Source organism: Canis aureus, chromosome X (assembly GCF_053574225.1).
Source record: "Canis aureus isolate CA01 chromosome X, VMU_Caureus_v.1.0, whole genome shotgun sequence".
In the NCBI taxonomy this organism is placed as follows: Eukaryota; Metazoa; Chordata; class Mammalia; order Carnivora; family Canidae; genus Canis; species Canis aureus.
In genome coordinates, this window is record NC_135649.1 from 20,683,576 (window position 1) to 20,708,704 (window position 25,129).

Below are 25,129 nucleotides of genomic sequence, written 5' to 3' on the forward strand. Positions count from 1 at the left end.
ATCACTTGCCATCAGGGAAATAGAAATCAAAACCACAATGAGATACCACCTCACACCAGTGAGAATGGGGAAAATTAACAAGGCAGGAAACTACAAATGTTGGAGAGGATGCGGAGAAAAGGGAACCCTCTTGTACTGTTGGTGGGAATGTGAAATGGTGCAGCCACTCTGGAAAACTGTGTGGAGGTTCCTCAAAGAATTAAAAATAGACCTGCCCTATGACCCAGCAATTGCACTGCTGGGGATTTACCCCAAAGATACAGATGCAATGAAACGCCGGGACACCTGCACCCTGATGTTTCTAGCAGCAATGTCCACAATAGCCAAACTGTGGAAGGAGCCTCGGTGTCCATCAAAAGATGAATGGATAAAGAAAATGTGGTCTATGTATACAATGGAATATTACTCAGCCATTAGAAATGACAAATACCCACCATTTGCTTCGACATGGATGGAACTGGAGGGTATTATGCTGAGTGAAATAAGTCAATCAGAGGACAAACATTATATGGTCTCATTCATTTGGGGAATATAAATAATAGTGAAAAGGAATAGAGGGGAAGGGAGAAGAAATGGGTAGGAAATATCAGTAAGGGAGACAGAACATGGAAGACTCCTAACTCTGGGAAACGAACTAGGGGTGGTGGAAGGGGAGGAGGGCGGGGTGGGGAGGGTGACTGGTGGCGGGCACTGAGGGGAGCACTTGGCGGGATGAGCACTGGGTGTTATTCTATATGTTGGCAAATTGAACACCAATAAAAAATAAATTTATTATTACAAAAAAAATTTTTTTAAAGTAAAAAAAATAGAAAATACAAGAAGGGAAGTTCACTTTTTTTTAAAGATTTTATTTACTTATTCATGAAAGACATAGAGAGATACAGAGACATAGGCAGAGGGAGAAGCAGCTCCTCACAGGGAGCCCAACGTGGGACTCAATCCCCAGACCCAGGATCTTGCCCTGAGCTGAAGGCAGATGCTCAACCCCTGAGCTACACGGGCGTCCCAAGAAGGGAAGTTCTAGAGATTAAAAGAAACAACAAGGATGGGTGCCTGGCTGGCTCATGAGTCAGAGCCCCACGTTGGGTATAGACATTGCACTAAAAAACACACAAGCATATGCTGAATATCAAACACGGTAATTTTGAGATGCCCTTATGATCAGCCAACTCCCTCGGCTCTCTAAGTGATCCTTTGAGTTAATTTTGTTTATCTTGTCCATGTGGGAAGAGCATTCACTGAGTTAATTAGCCCAAGTGCTGTCATCCACTTGAAAATTAGATTTCTCTCTGTAAAATGATTATTCAGACTTTCAGGAAATGGTTCACAGGAGGGGGTTCACCTCTCAAACCTCACCTTCAAACTTCTAATCCCTCAGCATTCCAGGTGACACAAAACAGAATTCCAGACCATTCAAAGCTGGAGGTCAGTCTACCACTCAAAATTGAGCGTTGGTGATCTCCCTAAGGTGCCCATTTTGAGCAGCAGCAACCTGGCCTCTCACCCACTGGCACTGTCCCAGCAACAAGGAAGTGTGTTGTGTCTTCTTCATTTTAGTCCAGGAAGCAGATTTTATTTTTATTATTATAAAAACTTTGAAAATAAAGAAAAAGAACAAAAAAGGGGATGTTTCTAGCTTAATCTCTTGCTGCCACCTAGTGTCAGTACTCAGCATATTCAGCTAGCTACTCCAGATAAGAAAATTAACAGGGTTTATGCATTGCCACAAATTCGAAGCAGACAATAACAATGATCTGTTTTAGAAAACAATATCTACATTTACATTAATTTTTCATATTATTTCTCACATTTTTTAAGATTTTATTCTTACATAATCTCTATACCGACCTGGGGCTTGAACTCAAAACCCTGAGATCAAGAGACATGCTCCACCAACTGAGCCAGCCAGGTGCCCTTGTACTTCTCATATTTATATATCAGCCTTTTCAAGGATTAAAACACCAGTCCTTTTAAATGACTGAGAATTCAATTTTAAGGCAATCTATTTCTAGCCTCAATTTTGGTTACCTGCTGGGGGAATTCCTGAGAACACATGGAAGCCCAAGTAGCTCAGAATATCACTTTCTTTAAGTTGTGAAGACTTAGGATAAATTACCCTTGGAAGCTGAATCAGATGGGACTGGAGTCTATAATGTTCTCATAATCATACTTTACAACTTTGGAAGAATCTTCAATTTCACATTAAGCCTCTATATGAAATATCTAAAATTTAGCCTGGCTTATAATTATTTTAAATTATTTTATAATTATTTTAAATTATTTATAAAGAAGAACAAATTAGTAAATGGAGGAGAATGACTTTTTTCCTAGCTTTTTTGAGATGCAATTGACATATAACATTGTGTAAGTGTAAAGTGTACAATGTGACGATTTCATACATATGTCTTTTGTGAAATGATTACCATGATAAGGCAATGCATCCCTCACCTCATATATTTACCTTATTTGTGCATGTGTGTGCATGTGCATGTGTATGTGTGTGGTGAGAACTTTTAAGACCTACTCTCTTAGCAACTTCCGTGGATACAATACAGTATTGTTAACTATAGTCATTATGTTGTACATCACATCCCCAGAATTTATTCATCTTCTACCTGGAAGTTTGTACTCTCTGACCACCTCTGCCCATTTTCCCCTACCCCCTGCCCCTGCCAACTACCAATCTATTCTCTATTTCTATCGGTTTGGGTTCTTGTTTCTTCAGGTTCCACATCGAAGTGAGACCATACCATATTGGTCTTTCTCTGATTTATTTCACTTAGCATAACGTCCTCTAGTTTCAGCCATGTTGTCATAAATGGCAGGATTAGGGGCACCTGGGTGGCTCAGCAGTTGAGCATTTGTCTTTGGCTCAGGGCATGTTCCCGGAGTCCCGGGATCGAGTTCTGCATCTGGCTCCCCACAGGAAGCCTGCTTCTCCCTCTGCCTATGTCTCTGCCTCTCTCTGTGTCTCTCATGAATAAATAAATAAAACCTTTAAAAATGGCAGGATTTCCTTTTTTTAACGGCTGAATATTTTACATATATATATATATATATATATATATATATATATATATATTTCTGTGTCTTGGCTATTGTAAATAATGTTGCAGTGACCATGGGGGTGCAGATATGTCTTCAGTACAGTGACTTAATTTCCTTTGGATATAAATCCAGAAGTGGGATTGCTGAATCAATTGGTACTTCTATTTTAAATTTTTTGAGGTACCTCCATACTATGTTCCACAGTGGCTGCACCAGTTTGCATTCCCACCAGCAGTGCACTAGGGTTCCCTTTTCTCCACATCCATGGCAACACGTGTCACTTTTTATCTTTTTGATAATGGCCAAAGAATGATCTCCAATGGCCTGCAATAATTTTGAGAAAGCAGGAATATTTGCATACACATCATTAAAAATAGAGTTTGAAGTATTGTGTGGTAATAAATCATGTAGGCAGTGGAAGCATTCAAGAGGATTACATTTGTATGTGGAAGTACTAGAGCTACAGAGGCCAAGTAAGAAATTAAAAATGTAATGTTTGTTAAGATGAACATACCAGTTCTCTGCTTGAATCTGCATCTGCTAGCCTTAGGTAAGTTACTTACCTTTCTGAGCCTAGTTTCCTCACCCTTCACTAGAGATGATGATAACAATACTTGCTGTGGGTTGCTGTGAGGATTGAAGTATTCCACTAACTTCCTGACATATAACAAGCACTCAATAAGTAATAACTGCTATTTGTAATAACAGTATTAAAAAATAATTCAGCTTACCCCTTACTTCCTCCCATGGAGTTAAATATGGTCCCAGTTGCAAGAGAAGGAGGTTCCCTGTTGTAAATGCTCCAAGGCATTTTGGAAAGTGATTGTGACCACCTCAGTTTCAACAGCAAGTACCACAGACCCAAGGTCAAACGATCCCTGGTGGGTCACGGAGGCATGTTCTCAGAGAGGATATGAAATAGGTAGGAACAACCAGACTTGCTCAAGATTAGAGAATGTGAGAATAAAGCCCAAAATCTTTGACATTGTCTTACAGCCCATCACTGCTTTACACTCCAGAAAAACAGAACTGCTTGCTGTGAAAAAATTTGGTGAATATACCGCAGGTTCTGGGGTCAGACTGACCTGCGTCTGACTTCAAACTCTGCCCCTGATAAGCTGTGCGACTTTGTATAAGTTACCTAACTGCTCTGAGCCTTACTCCCTTCACTGTAAAATCGGGGATGATAACAGTACTTAACTCTTATGGTTATTGCAAGAATTAAAATGATGTGTGTAAATCACGATGCCTCTCAAACAGTCTGTCATCCATAAATCATTATCAGTACACCATGAAATCATCCCACTTGCCACTACATCAAATATGGCCTTGATATTTGAACTAGCCTGGTAGTTTCAAACGAACAGTAATAATCCGAGAAGCAGGTCTTTCATGTCTTTAGCTTTCTAAAGTTCAATTCTGACCATAATCACCCATTATTAAATACTTACCATATGCCAGGAATTAAGATACTTTTTCTTGATCTTTGCAACACCTAAATAAGACAGATGCTATTTCCCCCTTTACATGTGACCAAAAGGAGGCTGAGAGAAGACTGAGTAACTTTTCCCAGGTCATACAGGAGGTGCGGCCAATATTCGAACCTGGGCCTGGGTGCCAAATCCCCTACTTCTGCCCATTGTAGTATTGCCTGACCTCTGTGAAATCACCCTCCATGACTTCCCACAGCCTTCAGGGGAAAGGTCAAGCCCCTCAGCTTACTGCATAAGGCTTTTCTTCATCTGGCTCTGGCCCCTACTGACCCCTCTGACGTCTTCACCTACAGCCCAACCACCTCCTCAAAAAGACATTTCCTGACACCCTTTCTGGGTCTCCCAGAGCACTATGGCCATATCTCTATCATGACACTTGTCACATTGTAGTGTAAATATTGAATTAATTGTATGTGTTCTTCAAAAGGTCATGAACTCCTATGGGCACTGTGTCTTATCCATCTTTCTATTCCCACTATCTGGCAAAGTGTTTGGCACAGAGTAGGAATTTAATCAATGTGCATTGACTGAATGAATACTTGAATGAGTGGATTAATATTGAGCATGGAAGGCCCAAATATAACATCCTACCACTTTTTAGAACAGTGGTGCTTAAGGTAGGGTTCTTGGAGCAGCAGCAGCAGCATCTGGGAACTTAGAAATGCAAATTATGGGCCCTGCTCCAGAAACAGAAACTCTGGGGGCGGGGAGCTGGTTAGGGCCCCAGCCACCTGTACGGTACCAACACTTCCAGGTTACCTTCAAATGCATATAAATTAAGAATAGGTTTATACAATGGATTTAAATTGCCCATAAACATGCACATATAAACAAGAAAAATATTATGGTTATTATTTATACTAATTCCTTAAATTTATTTGGTTCTTAATAGATTACAAAATGCTTTCCTAATGACTATATTTGAAAGGAAAGATGAAATAGGGAGAATGATAAAGGGGTTCAGATTGGTATGTTACACTCTTACTTAATAGGCCCCTGAGCTCCTAGAGAGAGAACTTTCTCAGCTGCCACATCAGGAAAATAAGAATTTTGTGCCCCTAAAAGAGCATTTGCCAGGTCAGGCTGGGGAAGTGGGTTCTGTGGTAAGCAGCCCTTCCCACAAAATCCCATTGGTTGGATGAAGGATTCCGGGTGGACAAGGTTGAATGTGATTAAATCTTAGTTGGGGTTGTAGGAAAGCTAGAGCTATGGGGAAGAAGGTCTACTGAAGCTGAGAGGTACCTGAGTATTTTTAATACTTTATGCAGGCATGAAGTTTCATTACACAAAATTATATCACCACGTTCTCAGTTAAAAAAAAATTTCACTCTCAGAGAAAAACACAGTGAAAGGAACTAAAATTTTATGGCAATTTCCTTTGGGTAGTAGTATTTCACCTTTTTTTTTAAGAGTTTTTTTTTGCGAAAAACTTTTTTTATAATGAGAAAAGGATAATAAAGTCATAAAATTTGTTCTGTGTACCTGGGGAGACTGATTTGCAGAACCAGCAGCTGGTGCAGCTGGAGGCAGAATCTGACAAGGGAAATTGGGATCTCAGAGGTTAGAAGGAGCTGGGAAGGACCCAGAGCAGTGTTTATTGAGAGGCCCATCTAAAGCAATGAAGTAAGAGGAAATGCCCTGACGAAGACTTTTGCAGGCAAAGACCTAGGACACTACTAACTCAGGCTCTGTTAATCCAAAGGCAAGTTCAAGCCAAGGAGTGGGAAGCGCCTGGGACACCAATATCATGGGGCTTGGGTTTCTTCCCAGGACCTGGAAGGTGAGAGGGCTCCCTTGGGAGGGTGGAAGTGAGGGAAAATGATCCAGAACAGTTTATGGCTCCAGGGCTTGCAACTGAAGGAGGTAGCAACTGGAAAGGGACAACTAGTGCCTTAAGCAAACTTTCACACTTACCACTTGTGCTGAGCCATTTGCACAAAACAGGATTAGGTACCTGTAACTTACATATTCTGCGTATAGTTTATACCCTAAGATTTCTTCACTATGGTAGAAAGTCAGCTGTGTTCTTAAAACTGATTGCCTGAGCTGCAGTTATTTTCTAGTGGAGGCTGATACAGAATTACAACAGAAGTTCTGAATCTCAAGGGCATACTATCTGGAGAAGTGACCCTCCCCCATCCTTGAGCCTTGGGAGTGGAAAGTTGTTATGTGAGCATTTTACATTTATGAAGCAGTTAGTGTTTGGAAGGCTAAGTGCTTTGAATGGGCTGTCTCATTTATTCTTCCAAGGAGCCTTATGAGCTAGTTACCGCCATCGTGTCCAACTTTACTAAACGAGGGAATGAAGATCTAGCTTGCAAAGGAGAATGTTAAGACTGATTCTGAAGCCCAAATTCCTTCTATCATACTACCCTGCATTTGTTATTCCTGAAAATACCCTAAAGTGAGTAACAGTATCTCTAAAAGACTAAAACTAGTAATACCTAGGGTGAGGTTACAAAAAAACCACATGCAGTGTCGGTAGGAATGTGAATTGGTATGATGTTTCTGAAGGACAATTTCACAATATTGACCAGAGAATTTTAAATGCAAGTACCCTTTTGTTTCAATGATTTCCATCACCAAGATATAGTAAGTGAAAAAAAAAAGCAAGGTGCAGAATGATGTGTATAGTAAGATGTCTTTTAAAATAACTTTTAGGGGATCCCTGGGTGGCTCAGTGGTCTAGTGCCTGCCTTTGCCCCAGGGCATGATCCTGAAGTCCCGGGATCCAGTCCCACATCGAGTCCCACATCCGGTGCCCTGCATATAGCCTGCTTCTCCCTCTGTCTGTGTCTCTGCCTCTCTCTCTCTCTCTCTGTCTTTTATGAATAAATAAAATCTTTTAAAAAACAAAAAATAAAATAATTTTTAAAAATACATATAGAAGATGGGTTGATAAAAATGCTAGCACATGAATACTGTTTTCCCCCTGAAATACAAGAAGGTTTTAACAATAAATATCTTTGGAAAGAGTAACTCGGTTATTATTTTTGTGCCATTGGGAGATATTTGGGCTTTTAAAGTTTTGTTTTCCTCTCTATGTCCACTGATATTTTTTAAGTAACACTTTACCAAGTCTTTTAAATAAAAACCAAAGAGACAGCATTTATTGAGGATTGGTCATGACCAAGGAACTGAACTAAGCATCTTACATATACTACTTCATTGTATTTTCACATGAAATGGTTAGCTTCATTTTACAGATGAGAAGCTAGAGCCTTGGACTGGTGAAATCACTTGCTCATGGTGCCACAGCTAAGGAGGTAGGCAAGTGGCCGCATAAATGCCTGCCTTGGTTCAGAGACCTTGGCACTCAACTGCCTGGCTGTGCTCTTCTAATTGGGTTTTTAACTCTCATTGGCTAATAAAAGTAAACTGGTGAACAACTGGAGTCTAATGAGATAATGTATGTGAAAATACTTTTCTAAGTATAGAGATGTTTGGGGAGGATAGAACAGGCAGCAGGAGGGAGTTTAAATTGGGCAGACTTGTCCACTGATCCCCAGACAGTCAGGATATTGTTTTTTGAGGAAGTGGTGATTAACAAATTTCTTCTTTTTCCTTTAAAAATATCATGAAATGGTATTTATTCCCTCTTCCCCCCAATAACACCTGATCATTGTTGAAAAATGAAAAAGTTGTGGAGAAATGAAAATCCTTTCATAATACTTCTCATGGATACTTCATGACTTGTTTCAGGTGTTAATGGACACGCAACTATATATTGCACTTTCCCACATATTTTACCTTGATGGAAGCAACTATGTATTTGTTCAGTATCTTGCTCTCTTTCAGCCTTATCACATGTCCTGACCATCTTTTCATATCAGCACTTACAGATCTTTCTTCTTTTAAATAAATAGCTGCATTGTATCCATTTTGCAAATGTACACACACACACACAATTATTTTAGAATTGTCTACTGAAGGGCATTTTAAGCTACTTCCAATTGTTTGCTTTCCTAACTGCTGCTGGAATGAAGCTCGTTCCCAAGAAAGTTTAGAGGGAGCTTCAGATTGAGTGTGACACATGTCAACTCTGTAGCTGATGAGTGACCCTGTAGGACTCTGTACTGAGGGGAGGAGCACGTTTCACTGTGTGGAGAAACAAAGAACTGTGTCCAAAACAGTTTGGCCAACACAATCAGAGATATGAGACTTGCCAACAGTTGGGACAACCTCAAAAAGAGGAGCTCCCTGTTGTGACAGTTTAGTAATAAGGCAGAGGTTGGGTACTATTTCTCAACAGTGATTGCTGGATCAGAAGAGGATTTCCAGACTCAGGTTCAAGCAGAGTTGGTGCAGGGTATAGATCCCACCAGACAGTCTGGAGACAGCTAGACAGGGAGATGGGCAGCAGAGCTCCAAATCAGGCAAAAGCACGTGTGGAAGGAGCAGTGACCTATGGGGAGACTCAAAACTCATAGACCAACCTCTTCCAGCAGAGGGCAGTGCCTCAGATATCAGGCGGGACTCAGGCCAGCTGGAGCCAGAGCTGGGGACTCCGCTGGACAGATTGCAGCAGCCCCGAGCCGAGGAGAAATTGAAGTAAACTGTCCTCTGGACACTGTAAGTGACATTGGGGAGTGCTCAGGGAAAGACACAGTGGGACTTCAAACTACCGGGATTTGCCTGTTTTCTAATGTCTACCAGTTTGGGTTTGGTAATAAATCTCTTTTCATCCAGCCTGGCTGTGAGGGCTTGCAAGTAAGAGAATTTGGAATCAATTTAAGGCGACCGGTCTCTCAGGTTCCTGGGTACATGCTTGAATCAAAAAGGGGGTGACATGCCTAAAATATAATCGAGCATTGGGGCTCTGTGGATCTGACACAAAGTTTACAAATAGAAAGTTAGCAGAGGGAAAGATATTTAAGAAGTAATAAATTTATCTAAAAATAGAAACTTAGTGTTTAACAGCAGTCCTTTCCTCTTGCATTTCAAGGACTATGAAGGATGACCATTGAAACAGACTTTATCGGGGAAGAGCCAGCTGCGGGAACTGCTCTGCGGGCAGATAATGAAAGATTAAAAGCAATTAGTCTCGTAGGCCTAAACAATTTCCAATCAACTCTCCCCTGAGTATTGCTTACCTTTCCCGCCGTGTAGTGGTTACAATCAAAAATGGCAAAGCTGAGTTATTGTCAGATAAAGTGTTTCTATTCCTGTCGTTTTTGAGTCTTGTGATAAGAAGGGAAGGAGTGACTTTGTCATTTGCTGGTGGAGTCGAGCCAATTTGCTAGATGATAAAAGTACTGTATTTAATTATTTGTCAGGCATGGCCAAGTAAGACACATCACAAATGGATTAAGAGCGGTAGTGCAGTCGAAGGGTAGTTTGCACGCGTTTCTAGAGAAACATCAAGTGTTCGAAACACGAGCTATGAGAATGAACTTTCTTGGCTGCTTTATTTTCCTTGCGCCTTCTCGAGCCGGGATGTTGGGCGCTCTCCCGGGGGCCGGATGGTAACCCGCCGTCCAAGCACTCGCCAGCCGGCGGTGCAAGTCCTCTGGCTGCGAGCCGCGGAGACGCCAAGGGGTTTGGCGCCTTTGGGATGCGACTGTCAGCGGCTGGGGTTGCGGGCAGGAAAGGGAAGGCCGCCGGAGGTTCTCTGAGAGGCCCTTTGCCAAGGCCGCGGCCGCGAACCGAGACCGTCCCCTGCCGCCTCACTCGGCAGGGCGCGGCCCCAGAGCCACCCGGCTCGCCCCGGAGAGGTGGGACTTTCCCCACCGGAAGTGATCCCGGCCAGTCTCGGGGAACTGGGGCACCTCAGCCAGTGTGTCAGGGAAACCCTTCCGGGTGTGTGCTGGGGGGGGGGGGGTGAGGAAAAAAAAGAGGTGGCTAAGCCCAGAGTGGCAGCCGCCGCCACCGGACGGCCCCCGCCCCTTTCCTCTCCGCGAGCAGCGGCGCTGGGGCGGCGGTGAGACCGAGGAGCCGGCCGCTGGCCATGGCCTTGGCGTGACGGAGCCGGCCGGGCGGGTGCGGACGGCGGGGTAAGTGGCGGCGCTGGCGGAGGCAGCCGGGTCCGGGTCCGGGCAGGAGCTGGCGGGGAGGAGGGGGGTGCGGAGCGAGGAAGGCGGGCGGCGGTCGGGGGCCCGGCGGTAACGCGCCCCCTCACCCCCTTCCCCACAGGCCGGACGACGCCCGCGGGAGCCGCGGCCCAGAGACCCGCCCGGGCGGCAGTGACTGGAGCCGAGCCCACAGGCCTGGGCTGGCTCGGCGGCGCGAGCAGGAAGCGGGGTCCCTGGGCCCCTTTGTGTGAAGGGCGGGGGGAGGGGTGCCGGGCCAACCCTGGCCGCGGGGGCCCCCGTTGCGCGGCCCCCACCGCTTCCCTCAGGGGCGCGGCGCGTCTCCCCACCCCGCCTCTCGGTGCTTGCCCTCCTCCCCACGCCCCCTGCCTGGGCTTCAGTTCCTATAGGAAGGGCATCACCATCCCATCCCCACCCACCCGACACTTGGCTCTTTCCCCTCCCCCTCCTTTTAACTTCCTCTTCTTCCCCCGTTGGGCCCTCGGCCGCTCCGCACTCTCCTCCCCAGTTCGCAGATTTCCGCCCACCTTCCGCCTCCCCGAGCCGCCGTGGCTAGCGGGGTGTTCTTTTCCCTCCCTGTGGTAGAAGTTGCTGAAGGTGAGACTCATGAGGGAATACAAGGTAGTGGTGTTAGGGAGCGGAGGGGTTGGCAAATCTGCCCTTACTGTGCAGTTTGTCACCGGGACTTTCATTGAGAAATATGACCCCACCATTGAAGATTTCTACCGCAAAGAGATCGAAGTGGACTCTTCCCCCTCCGTGCTGGAAATTCTGGACACCGCAGGAACTGAGCAGTTTGCCTCCATGAGAGATCTCTACATCAAAAACGGCCAAGGTTTCATCCTGGTTTATAGCCTGGTTAATCAACAGTCCTTCCAGGTAACCAAACCGAGTCTTGTAATTTGTTAGAAGGGGGTGTGGTGATCCCACATTTACTTCTGGTGAGCTTGAACTGTGTGTTAATCACTATGTTTTGCTTCAGAAAGTTAGACATGGCGCATTTTTGAGGTTACTTCTGGCAGGGAAAAGTATCGGGTTTTTTCTATAGAGAGTCTGCAGTAACAACCGTCAACAAATATTTCAAAGTTATTTTTGCGTCAAATTGAGAAAGAAATAGGGCAGCCTGTGTATGTTTAGCCTGGAATAGAACCTTCTGAAATTGCTTGTTCGATTCAACAAGTATTGATCAAGGTACTTAACCAGAACAACATTTAACAGATAACCTCAGGTAAATAGAAAACTTTGGAGAGAAAATTATTTGGAGCCCGGTATCTGTAACTCCTCTGGGTCTGCTTTCCCCACCTCTTCCTCTGTTCTCTCATCCAGATTCATAAATCTTAGCGTTACAAGATGAAGAACTCAACACCTGCCTTCTAGGCATTTTACTCACCTTGGGGTGTGTGAAGGAAAGTTACTAACTGAAAAGATTATTACCTAGAATTAATAGCCTATAGAAAGCTACCGTGACTCTCCTCTTCTGCAGTTGATCCAAGTTGTTTCTGATAACACTGACTATATTTAAACAAAATATGTGGATCAGAGAACACCGGACAAGTGCAAATTTCTAACCCTGGCTGGGTGGCCAAGCTGGAGGTGGTCCAATTTCTTCTGAAAAATCTGTCCTGTCCTTCACTGGGAGGCAGACCGAAGGTTTAACATTATTTTAAGAGATGCAGTAAATGTTGCTATTTATTCCTTGAAAATAAATAACCTCATATTGACCCATTGTATTGACCTCCATTGATTTAGGAAATGGATAGTTTTTCTGCATTTAAAGGTATGAGCTTAATGTTGCTTAAGAGACATTAAGTGCTTTACCAAATACAATGTGCTAATTCCACTTCGTATTCAAATTACAGTACTCTAGTGAAGTTTTCCAGTAACCACATATAGCTACTTCACGATTTTTTTTTCCTTTAAAGAAATGAGTATAGTGACCAAACCAAAGTACAGTTTGTGTGGGTTTGAATTCCAAAGCAATAGTAGTATCATAACAGCATTTCCCCCCCAGAAAGTACCAAAGTATCAAAGGTGCTATTTGACAGGCATTTTCTTTCTAAAGGATCCTCAAGAGATTTGTTATTCTATTAGCTGACTCTCTTGAGGCTAGAAGTCTTTTGAAGGATTTTTTATATGATTTCCATTATATATGCTGCTGTTTTAGGCATAAATACGAAGTGAAAAACTGACATTATTTCAACAGAGACAAACTCTTTCAAGCCCGACTATCATAAATTTGGTTTCTCATTTGAACTTGTGTTTCAGTAAGGACACGGGGAAAAAAGCTTAACCTAGAAGACCAAATTGATAACATGAGCAGACAAAATCGTTGCGAACATCAAATGGTGTTTTCATACATATTCACAGTCCTCTGCTTTTCCTCCTTCCCACAAGTGAATATTCCATTTACTGTTAACTATTCAAATTAAACACGTTTGATATTTAAGTCAAACCTTTTAAGTCATAGAAAATTAAAAATATTGTGAAGTTAGTATTAAATCTATAAAACTGCCTTAAATCAATACTCCCCACCCCACCCCACCCCCCGCCACTAAAGTTGATGCTACCTGAGAATCAGCAAGGCTCTTTTTATCAGTTGTAATTAGAAAAAATAATACACTTGGGGAGAAAATTCAAGTTGTAAAATCTAACTAGGCAAAAAGAAGTATGACTTTCTCCCTGCCCAGACTCCTCCTAGGTGTATTTGTCCCTCCCAGGAGCTGCTCACCGTTAATTTGGTTTCTAGTGTATTAAAATACACTAAAATACCTTAAAAGGTGTTTGATTTTACTGGGATGAAGGCCTACCATTATATTTAAAATGAAATGTTTAAGTGTATAAATCTGTTTTGAATTGGCCTTCTAGGCATGACCCGGTGTTTTTGTTGCCACCTGAAACACTTTCTCTCAGGCACTCTTGCTAAATGGCTAGGAATGCCTAGATGCCACAAGCCTGTGGCAGGATAACAGGTGTTTTCAGGAGTGCTGACAAGCTGGCAGGTTTAAGGCAATACCTAAACATCCTTATGTACAAATGAATTCATATTTGGGAACTTTTAAAATCAGGACAGACTAGGGGAAAGAAGTATGAGTCCTAAGGTTGGTGTGTGCAGCCTACATTTTATATTCTTGACAGAAACCCAGCAGGTGGGATCTGTGGAAATTATCAAGCTCCTACTTCAGTGGAGAAAAATGTTTATTTTCTCCATTTAGGTATATGGTTTTATTTTGGAGTCAGCTTTCTGTAATCCCTGAGGGATGACTTCTTGTGATATTGTAATACTTCTGTTATGGTCATACAGACAGCATAATTTTATTTTCTCTTTGTGATTGTTTGAATAGGATATCAAGCCCATGAGAGATCAGATTGTCAGAGTGAAGAGATATGAAAAAGTCCCACTGATCCTAGTGGGAAATAAAGTGGATCTGGAACCAGAAAGAGAGGTTATGTCTTCAGAAGGCAGAGCTCTGGCTCAAGAATGGGGCTGCCCTTTCATGGAAACATCGGCAAAAAGTAAATCAATGGTGGATGAACTTTTTGCTGAGATCGTCAGGCAAATGAACTATTCATCCCTACCCGAGAAGCAAGATCAGTGTTGTACAACTTGCGTTGTCCAGTAAAAAAAAAAAAAAGAAACCTCAATCATGGCCATACCGAGCAGGTTAGTTGTCAGTGGAAACTTATGAGTCCAAGAGTGTTTTGATTTTGATCGAATATGACAAAAAGCTGGTTAATATTAATACACATTGTGCTACCTTCAATTTCCTTATTTGTTTTTAAAATAACATTTCCCTTAGCACAAAATAGTCACCATGCAATGAAGAAAATAAAGATAGAGATAAGCAAAATGAAGGTAAGAGATTTCCTGTATTCCTATCACTAAGATATATTTTTAAAAGTGAATTAACTGTTCTCTTTCTGCTTCATTGGTAACATTCCTTTGGGTGGGGTGAGTTAAAGGATAATACACCTTTTCCCTGTTCTAGTGATTTCACACATCCAATAATAATTTCAGAAGATGATTGGTTTTATGTTTTCGGCACTTTTCTGTCCCAGGCTAGAGAGCTGCTATAATTGAAATCATCAATTTACTAATCACCCAAGTGCTTGATTTAATAGGATGATTATTTAATCAAGTTCATCTGTACCTTGCACTTAAGAGATTTAAGTGACCTCTGATAATAACAAATCGTAGTGCCACAGCTTACCTTGACTTCATTATGAATATATGGTCCAATTGAGAATCTGGTAAAATCATCTGTGTTGTGTTAGAAGAGACACACCCAAGCCCAGGCAACGTTTTATTCAGTTTAATAAATAATGGAGTTATTAAGAACATTAACAAGACCTTCACACCTTTCATTGAGTTGAATAACTTCATAAGTTTTTTCAGATGAATGAGTTTTTGAAAAAGCAAGGTTACATAAGACTTACTGAGCATTTTAAATGGGATTCTTTTATTCCTATCATGATCTTTTAATCTAGATTATAATTGGACAGATAGTCTCACTTAGATAGTAACCCTTACATAACAAGATAAAACAACCAATATCCTGGATGACTGTGAAACCACAGCAAATGGCTGACTAGCCTGACAATCTCAGGACTGGAATTGATTGTTTTGAGCCAAGACTGACCTCAAGTCTAGGAGGCAGTGTTGCAAATGGCAACAGGCATTTCAGATTGCAGTGATGATTCCTAATCAAAGGTCTGGCTTTATATGTGCTCCCTGAAGAAAAGAGTAACCATCCCTAATTTATCTTTTCAGACAGATACTGTCAGGTACTGTTACCTTTGAAAATGAAGGATGACAACAGTGCTTTATTCAAAATGCTTTCACACATCAGCTATTTAGCATACTGGAATATGATGAAAACACATTTATTTTCTAATACCTGGCTACATCTGTTATGGCATCACTGTTCAGATCACACTCCAGCATCTGTTCATTTGATAGCATCACACTTGCAGTATAGTTTTTTGAAGCAGGAACAGGCATATGTAGGTGATCCTGTCCTGTGTTCATGTTTCCATAATCTCTTAGATTGTAAGCCAACTTCAAGTTTGAACAAGTTGTGTGTGGTGATTGCATCTTTACCGTTGCACTCTCTTTCCTTATCTGACACTTTTAACTGGGCAAATGACAGAAATCTATATGTTTTAGTGTTGTCATCTTTATAAATAACCAGCTCCCGCAAAATGTTCCCAGTTTTCTTTCCATCACTAATGTAGACAGCTACAGGAAGTAAGCTGAATAAAATTCAGATTAGCAGATGGAGAGTTTCTAAAGTGATTTTTAAGTCTCTTACTCTGAGTTCTCTCTAGGTTTATTTCATTTTATAGCTTATGTGATCTAAATTAATTTTCATCCATTTGGTTAACTGGAAATGATTAAATAGAATTGCTTTATATCTCAAGCCAACTATGTTTTTTGTTAACATACTAAAAATCAGAAAATATTAATGCCAACAACTGCTCATTTTTTTATGATAATAGATCAAGTTGCCTGTGTAGGCTTTTGTTTGGTTTTCTTTTTTTTTTTTTTTTTTGTTTGGTTTTCATTGTTGTAAGCAGAATACATACTGAAGGTGTGAGCATTGGACTAAAATAAGCAGCCAAATATCTGAAAATATTAAAGGAAATTTCCTGACGGAGATCTTTTAGAACAAAGCACACTATACTTTTTCTTTTCTGGCATCACATAAGATGGAATTGATGCGTATGGGAATCTGTAACCTGAGGCCTATAAAGTTTGTACCTGTGCTTGCTTACTATTTATCTAAAAAAAAAAAAATAGGTGATGGATTCTGAATCCTGTAGCTTGAGTCACGGAGATCCAAGGTCTGTCGGTCCCAGATCTAGACTGAAGATCAAACTCTGACAAGTAAAGGTGATTTGAGAAATATTTGTCCTTAATAGAAGAGTACCTTTGTCCAAGTGAGAAATCATAACATTCAGATAAGTCAGAAGAACAGTTGGGATTGTTATAAGTTGGTTTCTCTTAATCAAAAGGAGAAATTTAAATACTCTAAGAATTGCTTCTGATCGCTGACATTTCTTACCACCCTTCAATGTGGGTCACAGGTCTCTTGCCCAACACCTGTTTATCTGCATGGCTCCCCAGATTGTTTCCCTACCTTTTACCTTTCCACTGGCTATAGTCTTAGTGTAAGTTTTGAAGCCCAGATTCTTTACATGCTGTTTTCGTGGGCAGGTTTCCTTACTGACCAGAGGAGCCTGCCATCAAGGGCCTTGAAAGACTTTACTGTGAAGCAGCAGTATAATAGAAACCCAGGTCAGCGCTGCAGGCCTGGTTTGCTTTTATTAACTACATCATAGTCCTCTGTATATTGGTGTAAATAATTGACAATTGGCTCTTTTGGTACACTGTTGTTGAGAATGATGGGTGTTTTGTTAACCATCTCATAATACTACAAAAGAAGTAAATCACAGTGCTGTGGGCATTCAGGGAAAGGAGAGACTACCATCCAGTTAGAGCAGATTTCTTAATACTCTGGGCTCTTTGTTATGGGGACTGCCCTGTGCATTGTAGGATGTTTAGCAGTGTCCTTGGCCCCTACTCACTAGATAGGTGCCAGGCAGCATTCTCCCCACCCCATAGTTGTGACAAACAAGAATATCTCCAGACTTTGCCTAATGGCTCCTAGGGGGCAAAATCACCCCTGGCTAAGAACTACTGATTTAGAGGAATTGGGGAATGGTAACACTTGAGAATGGGTAGGATTTGAACGGGTGGGGGAGGGGTAGAGATGATTTCCAAAGAGAGGGAATGCCAAAAAATAATATGCCTTAATTAGTAGTCTATTGGTTCCCTGAAAGGAAGATGGGAATTGCAGTGAAGTTATCCTTCAAACGTGACCATTTGATAAATACCCTTTTGGCAAATAGAATTTTTAAAGAGATGATTTCTCAAAGATTTCTGTATCTCAGTCCAGTATTGATGAAAGTTATTTAAAAAAAAAAAAAAGAAAACCAGAAAAAAGGTGTTCTTCACTACGGTTTGAAGGTCTCCTGCAGGATTTTATCCTATTCTTTTTTTCCATGTATTATGGAATGGGTTCTCCCAGTGAGAGTAAATGGTGCATAAGAGTACCAAACACCAGCAATCAAATTGAAAGAACAAAGATCATTATTTATGTCAGCCTCAGTTCATTATATATGTCAGCCTGAAGAAAAAGCGAGATTCTTGATTCAAGACCAGCACATCATTTCACGTGGCAGCAGAATGCCTGGGATGTTAACAAAGGCTCCTGAAAGGCTGAACCATCTATGAATGTCATTTTAGTCTAGCTGGCCTTACCATTTCTAAACACAGTGGAATTGATTAGCATTTTCGGGGTTTTTTAAATAAATACGTGGAATCAGAATTGTTCTTAATCTTTTGTCTCCCTGCTTTTAATTAGATATGATGTGCTGAGGATTTAGCAAGCAGAAGAGGGAAAATCATGAAAATTAAATCACATTGTGTACTTTAAAATGCTGGCATTTTCATGTCCAAAGTTAAATATTAATCCTATTAGTGAAACACTGGGGTGGAATTCTGTTGCAGAAGTTAGTTTAGATACTTTTTTTTCCTGCCCTATTTTGCATATCACCTTGAGTAGGGAAAATAGCTTCTTTTAAATGCTCATTTGTCATCCAGTTCACATGGTGTGAGCCAAAATAGAGCCTGTGGCATGACAGCCCTGGAAGGAGCGGGCAGCATGCTTTGGGGGTAGTATAAAGACCTGCAGTGGATCTGGGGTATAAGAGGGTCCTTTCTGCCACCCTAATTTTCCAAGACCTTCACTGACACCACCCTCCCCTGCCAAAAGGTTCATGTTCTGGGACTGTTCAGAGTGAATAGGTGCCTAGTTAGACCTGCTCTGGGTGTGGAGGTGTGTGGTGATTAGAATGACTCTTAGTATATCTGTTGCCTCTTTAATTGCTTCCTTTTAACCTCGAGATTAGGCTTTTATTGCAGAATGAAATGCATATGAGCCATTCAGTTTTACTCCATTACTTCTCTGGCTTAGAATGAACCATCAGTAGAATTAACAAAAATTGCATCATAGAGTTGGAGAGTTGCCACCGAGGAAGTATTCTAGCCATACTACAGGAAAGATTCTCCTCGTGGGATTACTTCTCTATGGCATTCGAAAATCCAGAAGATAATATCACTAAGAAAAATTTAGGTCCTGTCAGCTGTTGGAAAAACTTACCCTACCAAAAACATACTCCCAAATTCTTTTGATTAGCTACAGTTTTAGGAACATCGGATTCAGAAAAAGCGATTTCGAGTGGAGGGGCGCAGTACCCTACCTCATCTCATTCAAAGCTAGTGGCTGGAATCCGATCATTGGGCTCATACTCCGCTTATTATCAGTGGACATGCTCATACTACCTGAGATCTCAGAATTCATTATTTTAAGTTTATGGAGATTTTAGGTATAGGGCAGAAGAAAATAGCTTATCCCTTCTTTTCTACCCGGGGTTTGCCATAAACTTTTAGGGTACATAGTCTCCTTAAAGCATGGTTCTACTTTTTTTTTTTTTTGGTTCTACTTTTATTCAAAGATTTGATGCCATAGTTTCAGTATTTAACTTGGATACAAAATTTCCAAGTAAAAGAATGTGAAGGGAAATTCATTTTTTTAAAAATTCCTTTGGGGGACGCCTGGGTGGCTCAGTGGTTGAGTGTCTGCCTTTGGCTCAGGCCGTGATCCTGGGACTCAGGATCGAGTCCCACATTGGGCTCCCTCCATGGAGCCTGCTTCTCCCTCTGCCTGTGTCTCTGCCTCTCTCTCCATGTCTCTCACGAATAAATAAATAAATAAATCTTTTTTAAAAATTCCTTTGGTTAAATCCCCAGAATATTATATGTCTAAAACTAGAAAAAAATTAAAATTGATTATGGTTACACATTTATATTTGCTAAAAGGAATGCTAGTAAATACCATTGTATTTAGAAATGGTAGATTCAGCTAAGCTAAAAAGACATTCATAAACTGCTAAGCGTTTCAGGAGCCTTTGTTAATATCCCAGGCATTCTTTTGCCACGTGAAATAATGTGCTAGTCTGGAATCAAGAATCTCCCTTTTCTTCATGCTAACAGAAATAATGATCTTTGTTGTTTCAGTTCTGTGTTTGGTACTCTCGGGTACCAATTGACCCTACTTGGGAGACCCTATTTCATCATTTCCTGGGTAGAAGGTTTGGACTGTTGTCGGGGAGGGGGGAGGTGTATGTACACGTACTCTCTCTTAACAAAATCAAAATAGAGAAAAAGTGAAACCACTTAAGCAAGAGTTTGAGCAGAAGCTTCCAGAGTTGAGATTTGTTGGGTGTCTTACTGGAAGCTTGATTGTTGAGGACAAGGATCACTTGTGTTCTGTCTTAAAAGCAGCAAGTTATACTTCTGCAGTCTGTCTGGATGTGCTGTCCTGGGAGTTAAAAAGTCGGAGTTTGACCAGCTGCCTTTAAAGCTTCTGGAATGTTTTTTTAAATAAATGAGAGTTGTCAGTACATAGAGAATGTTGCTGTCACAGTGTGGAACAAAAACGTTTATATTTTACGTTCTATGAAATTCTAATCTTGAGAGAGACTGTCCTTTTTGCTTAATGACAGCTTTTGCTTCAGGATTTGTTACTGCAGAGAATCAAAATTTATTACTCTTCTGAAAAAGAGCTGGTATTAATACTTTGCTTAATGGTATGCCTCATATTAATATTGTTGAGTCAGACCCAGGATTTATCTATGTCTCTTGATTTCACCGGAGGATTGTCATCCTGTGAAATGTGGATGGACCAAATGTTAACCAGATTTTTAGAGGGTCAGAAATAATGCATCTGTCACCTTTTATTTAGTGTAGATTATGGTTCATAAGCTGGTTTGTATTCTTAGTGCTTATTTTGGCTCAAAACAAACAATTACTGCTTCCTCAATTTGATTTCAGAGAATGCCTGAACTAAAACATCATCTATTACAAGTCTTCACTATTTAAGAGAGGCATATTTGAAAATCCCAAACTCTATAATCAATTTTTTTAATGTGGATTAAAATTTACAGCAAACTTACTAATTCAAATCAATTGAGAGAAGTCTAATCTGAATTACTGAGAAGTCGTCACACTGAATTGCACATATATTGAATACTGTTGTGTTCAAATGGGTATAAAAATTCAAATGAGGCTAAAAAATATAAAGGACCTCAGTCTGGATATCAAAGACATAATTCTGGTCTTCTAGAATTTATAGCATAGTTGAGAAATGAAAATAAGAAATATCCAACGTTTGCGTACTTTGGAAGGTACTTTCACACATTACCTTATGTGATATTTACCACAATCCTTGAGGAAAGAATTTTTATCTTTATTTTAATGATGAGGAAACTGGACTTGCTTGAGCTTAAATAACCAGTGTCTTAGTTAACAATTTTATGCAAAAAAGATTTAGTTTTAATTGGAAAAAATGTTTTATAATCATTTCTAAGGAGGCAAATTCTCCTATTTTTCCTAACATTTTTAGGTGGCAGAATTTCAATAATGAGCAGAGATGTTCTTTAAAAGTAATCATTTTTATGATATAGCTGCTAATAAAGAGTTCTCTCAGGCTCTTTGGACACTAATAGAAGTGTAGCTGTCAAATGAAATTAAAATTATGCACGTATAAATATTGGTAGAACCTTTAGATCTTAAATTGGTTTCACTTGGCATTCTTTCATAGTTGCTGTTTTAGTCTGTTTCTGGCTTCATTCAACAACTTTTGTCTTTTACATTAAAAAAAAAAACAAATGTAATTCCACTCCACTAGAAGCTATAGTGATCCAGCACAGTTAAAGGATTTTGTGTCTGAATGAGAGATTTTTTTTCCTTAGTATTGATTAGAAGGGCAGAAGTCTGTCAACTCTGAGAGTGGAGACTGAGAAATCCCAGTCATGGAGAGGTATCTGGTGGGGAAGATGTCCAAAAGAAAACAGACCAGAATGGGATCTGTGAGCTACTGCCAATCACTTAGCATCCAGCCCAGGTCTGGGTACTTACTGGGTGCTCAGTAGCTAGAACCTGATTGGATTACATTTTCGTATTTAAAAATTTCCCCCAAACGCTACATTTTGAAGACGTTTTCTATACTGCCAAGTTTGCTCATAATTAAGATGCATTTAATTCTAATGCCATTTCCAATCAAAAATATGAAGACATTATTTTTTTTTCACTCAGCATAATACCCTCCAGTTCCATCCACGTCGAAGCAAATGGTGGGTATTTGTCGTTTCTAATGGCTGAGTAATATTCCATTGTATACATAAACCACATCTTCTTTATCCATCCACCATTTGCTTCAACGTGGATGGAACTGGAGGGTATTATGCTGAGTGAAATAAGTCAATCAGAGAAGGACAAACATTATATGGTCTCATTCATTTGGGGAATATAAATAATAGTGAAAGGGAATAGAAGGGAAGGGAGAAGAAATGGGTAGGAAATATCAGAAAGGGAGACAGAACATAGAAGACTCCTAACTCTGGGAAATGAACTAGGGGTGGTGGAAGGGGAGGAGGGTGGGGGGTGGGGGTGACTGGGTGGCAGGCACGGAGGTGGGCACTTGATGGGATGAGCACTGGGTGTTATTCTGTATGTTGACAAAGTGAACACCAATAAAAATACATTTATTTTAAAAAATAATAAAAAATAAAAATAAAATATGAAGACATCAGATTCAAAGTACAAGTAATATTCTGCCACTTTTATACTGTGAAATCTTAGAAACTGGTAAGAACATTTTCAGTATTATACCAAGTATAAAACAAGTATAAAGTATAATTATTTAAAAACAAATCAGAGTTACACAGAGTTCAGTGTAGTTACATACACACAGTATGTTATATTCAGTGCATCATTAGTGTTTCTGATTTTCAGTGACTCTTTGTGACCACATAAAATTACCTTTTAATTCAAACTGATGGGGAACACAGTGAAATTCCACCTGAAGATAGTGATTCTGGTGCCAGTTCAGGGTGTGTTTAGATCTGTTGTCAGTATTCTCATTTGAAATTGTAATCTATATTTCTATTTTTTATGACATTTTAATCTTAATTGCAGATAAAACTCAGAGGAAATTTGCACAGATGCTGCTTTGGAGAACTTTACAACCTGGGTTGCAGAACTGAGCCTTGGTAAACCTGTCTCTATTACAGCATGTTGCCATACATCTAATTCAGCGCATAAGGTCTTTGGCCTTCAAGATCCATCGACCTTAAACAGGAATGCTTAGCACGTTTACCATATGTTTAAAATCTTTTCTTTATCAATCAGTCCTTTTGTAGCTTTCTAAGTTCTTATTGATGGCTAATATGCAAGAATTAATTTTTAATATTTTAATTGATTTTCTTTAATCAGTTTCTCAACTTGTATTTATTACTCAAACTCAGTATTACCTACTCAATGCCTTTTAAAAGAAAGTTATAATGGAGAAAAAAATTGAGCCTTAAACAAATGGTTACTTCTGTATATTACCTCGCACCAGTGCTTCATTCTATTTGTAAAATCTTTCTCCTTTAAATGGTTGGTTAATACTTTGAGACTTTGTTTACGTGTGGCAGTGTTGTAAAAAGAAACTAAAGATCATGTTTTACCCTTATGGATGGAATATCCCTTTTCCTCAAGTGCGGTTTGTGATGTGTTTTTGGAATTAACATGTTCTGAAAGTTCCAACTGATATTTGAAATTGATGGTAGAGCATTTAGCTGAAGAGTTAAGCGTTTGATTCCATTAGGTTTTCACATGTGTTAATCTCATTTACAGCATCAAATTGCAGCAGTAACATTTTCCTTTCTGTGAAGTTCTAAATTTAGTTATGACCTACTTAGCAATGCCTTTGAAAAGGGATACTGTATCCATGGTAAATTAATTGTATACCTAAACAGAGATCGCTCAGCTTTGCCTGTCAGGCTTGTAATTGACATCTAGTAGACTCCTGCACATGTAAAATTGAATTCAAATAAAATCGTATACACTTTCTAGTTCTTAATACTTGTCTTTCTGGATAATAGTTTAAAGCAATATTTGTTAAAGTTTTCTTGCACTATCACAATTGCTTTTTAGTTTTTTCTCAAGAAGCATGTTCATAGTAGAGACAAAAATCTGTGTAACAGGAGAGGATAGCGCCAAGTCTCTGGGCTTTTTTGTTTGTTTTTTGAAACTTTTTTTTTTTTTTTCCAAATGTGCTTCTAATAGCCATTGCCTTCCATGTTGTTTACCTAATCAGCACATTTTGTCTGAATACTTGAACATTTTAACAGTAACACAGGTATAGAAACAGAAAGGAAACTCATAGAGTAATCTTTTGGTTCAGTTTTAACATCTTGACAACAAGCGCTTTTTCTAGCAATGACTTTAAAATTTTGTAAGTTTGACAGTATTTTCTTGTTGGGTTTTTATTTGGTTTTAGTTGTGTGCTTTTAATTTGCAGAAGTTATTAACTGCAGCTCACCTACTGCACCAAAGTTCTCAACTCTAAGAGCCCAGCTTTAGTCATTTGAATATGCTTCTAAATAAAACAGAATAAACCAAAACTATACTTTTGATCTATAATAATAGCTCAATAACTTTGTCAAGGAAAGCTCTAATATATGCAGTGATGGTTTATGGAAGGGTGTGGCAATTTTAAATTTATATTGTGTGTGATGTTCAAATAAAGTGATCTCTACATTCATGTGGTTTATTGGTCAGCATGACCATTAATTATTACGTAATTAATTAAACTTTGATTTCCTTTTTTAAAATCGTGTTGCATTTGATTCCTGATCAGATTCCCTCAAAGTGAACTCTTGATCTGATATTTTGGATTTTATGGTGAGATTTTAAGGGTGGAAGCCATTAAAACATTGTTCCTTATTTATAAACCACTTGAAGTAAATACCTAATTTTAAGTTTGCACTTTAATATCAAACTTAAAAACGAAACAGTTCAGAGTAGGTTAAGTGATCGTGGTTCATCGTTATTAGATGTGTGAAATTCTAAAGGAATCAAATAATTCATGATGATTTAAAATTTTTCTGCAGATGATTTTTTTTAATATACAGCATTTGTTTCCTATGGATAGCGCCCCCCCCGCCCCCACAGCATTGACCTCAGCAGCAAATTTAACTTGAATTCACTTAAGATCACAGGAATCAGGGGAAAGTGATTTAAAGGTGGTTTCTCCAGCACATTTTAAGAAAAGGGACCAAAAGTTATTTTAGCTTCCTGAATAGATTGCATGTCAAGTTGCTTATTAGGATAATAAATTAATATTAAATGCAATATATGTCTTGTCTTTACTATGGCATCTGTTTTTAGGAGTTGTTCAAATCACTGCAGTAGGGCTCTGCAAATAAAATCATGTAACCTGTTAATGGATCTAATGTACTGTAACTATCAACGAAAGGTAAAAATCTCAAATAACAAGTACAAACATTGAACAATGACCTATAAAGATTTGTAAAAGTAAAATTTTTCCAATAGATTTCATTCTTGTCATTTTGTAAGATGACCCTGCAGTCCACCTGTTTGTAACTTTT

At 39.8% G+C, this 25,129-nt stretch overlaps 1 protein-coding gene and 1 long non-coding RNA gene across 5 annotated transcripts in view; one reads left to right on the plus strand and one right to left on the minus strand.

Annotated features, from left to right (window-relative positions):
* Positions 1-10,343, minus strand: part of LOC144307963 (uncharacterized) — a 107,911-nt gene extending 97,568 nt beyond the window's left edge. Inside the window, exon 1 of the long non-coding RNA XR_013374603.1 lies at positions 9,635-10,343. This is a non-coding gene — a long non-coding RNA (uncharacterized LOC144307963). The remainder of the gene's footprint in view (positions 1-9,634) is intronic.
* On the plus strand, positions 8,958-14,231 carry RAP2C (RAP2C, member of RAS oncogene family). 4 transcript variants are annotated; one of them, XM_077888069.1, is made up of 4 exons: positions 8,960-9,113; positions 10,674-11,167; positions 11,289-11,449; positions 13,912-14,231. In XM_077888069.1, exons 3-4 carry the CDS (start codon positions 11,375-11,377, stop codon positions 14,188-14,190), a joined length of 354 nt encoding a protein of 117 aa, XP_077744195.1. In that variant the 5' UTR covers positions 8,960-9,113; positions 10,674-11,167; positions 11,289-11,374; the 3' UTR covers positions 14,191-14,231. The 4 variants fall into 4 exon arrangements, with proteins under 4 accessions (XP_077744193.1, XP_077744195.1, XP_077744196.1 ...); XM_077888070.1 differs by having other exon boundaries at positions 11,304-11,449; XM_077888067.1 differs by having other exon boundaries at positions 8,958-9,113; positions 10,674-11,449.
* Positions 14,232-25,129: the final 10,898 nt, after the last annotated feature.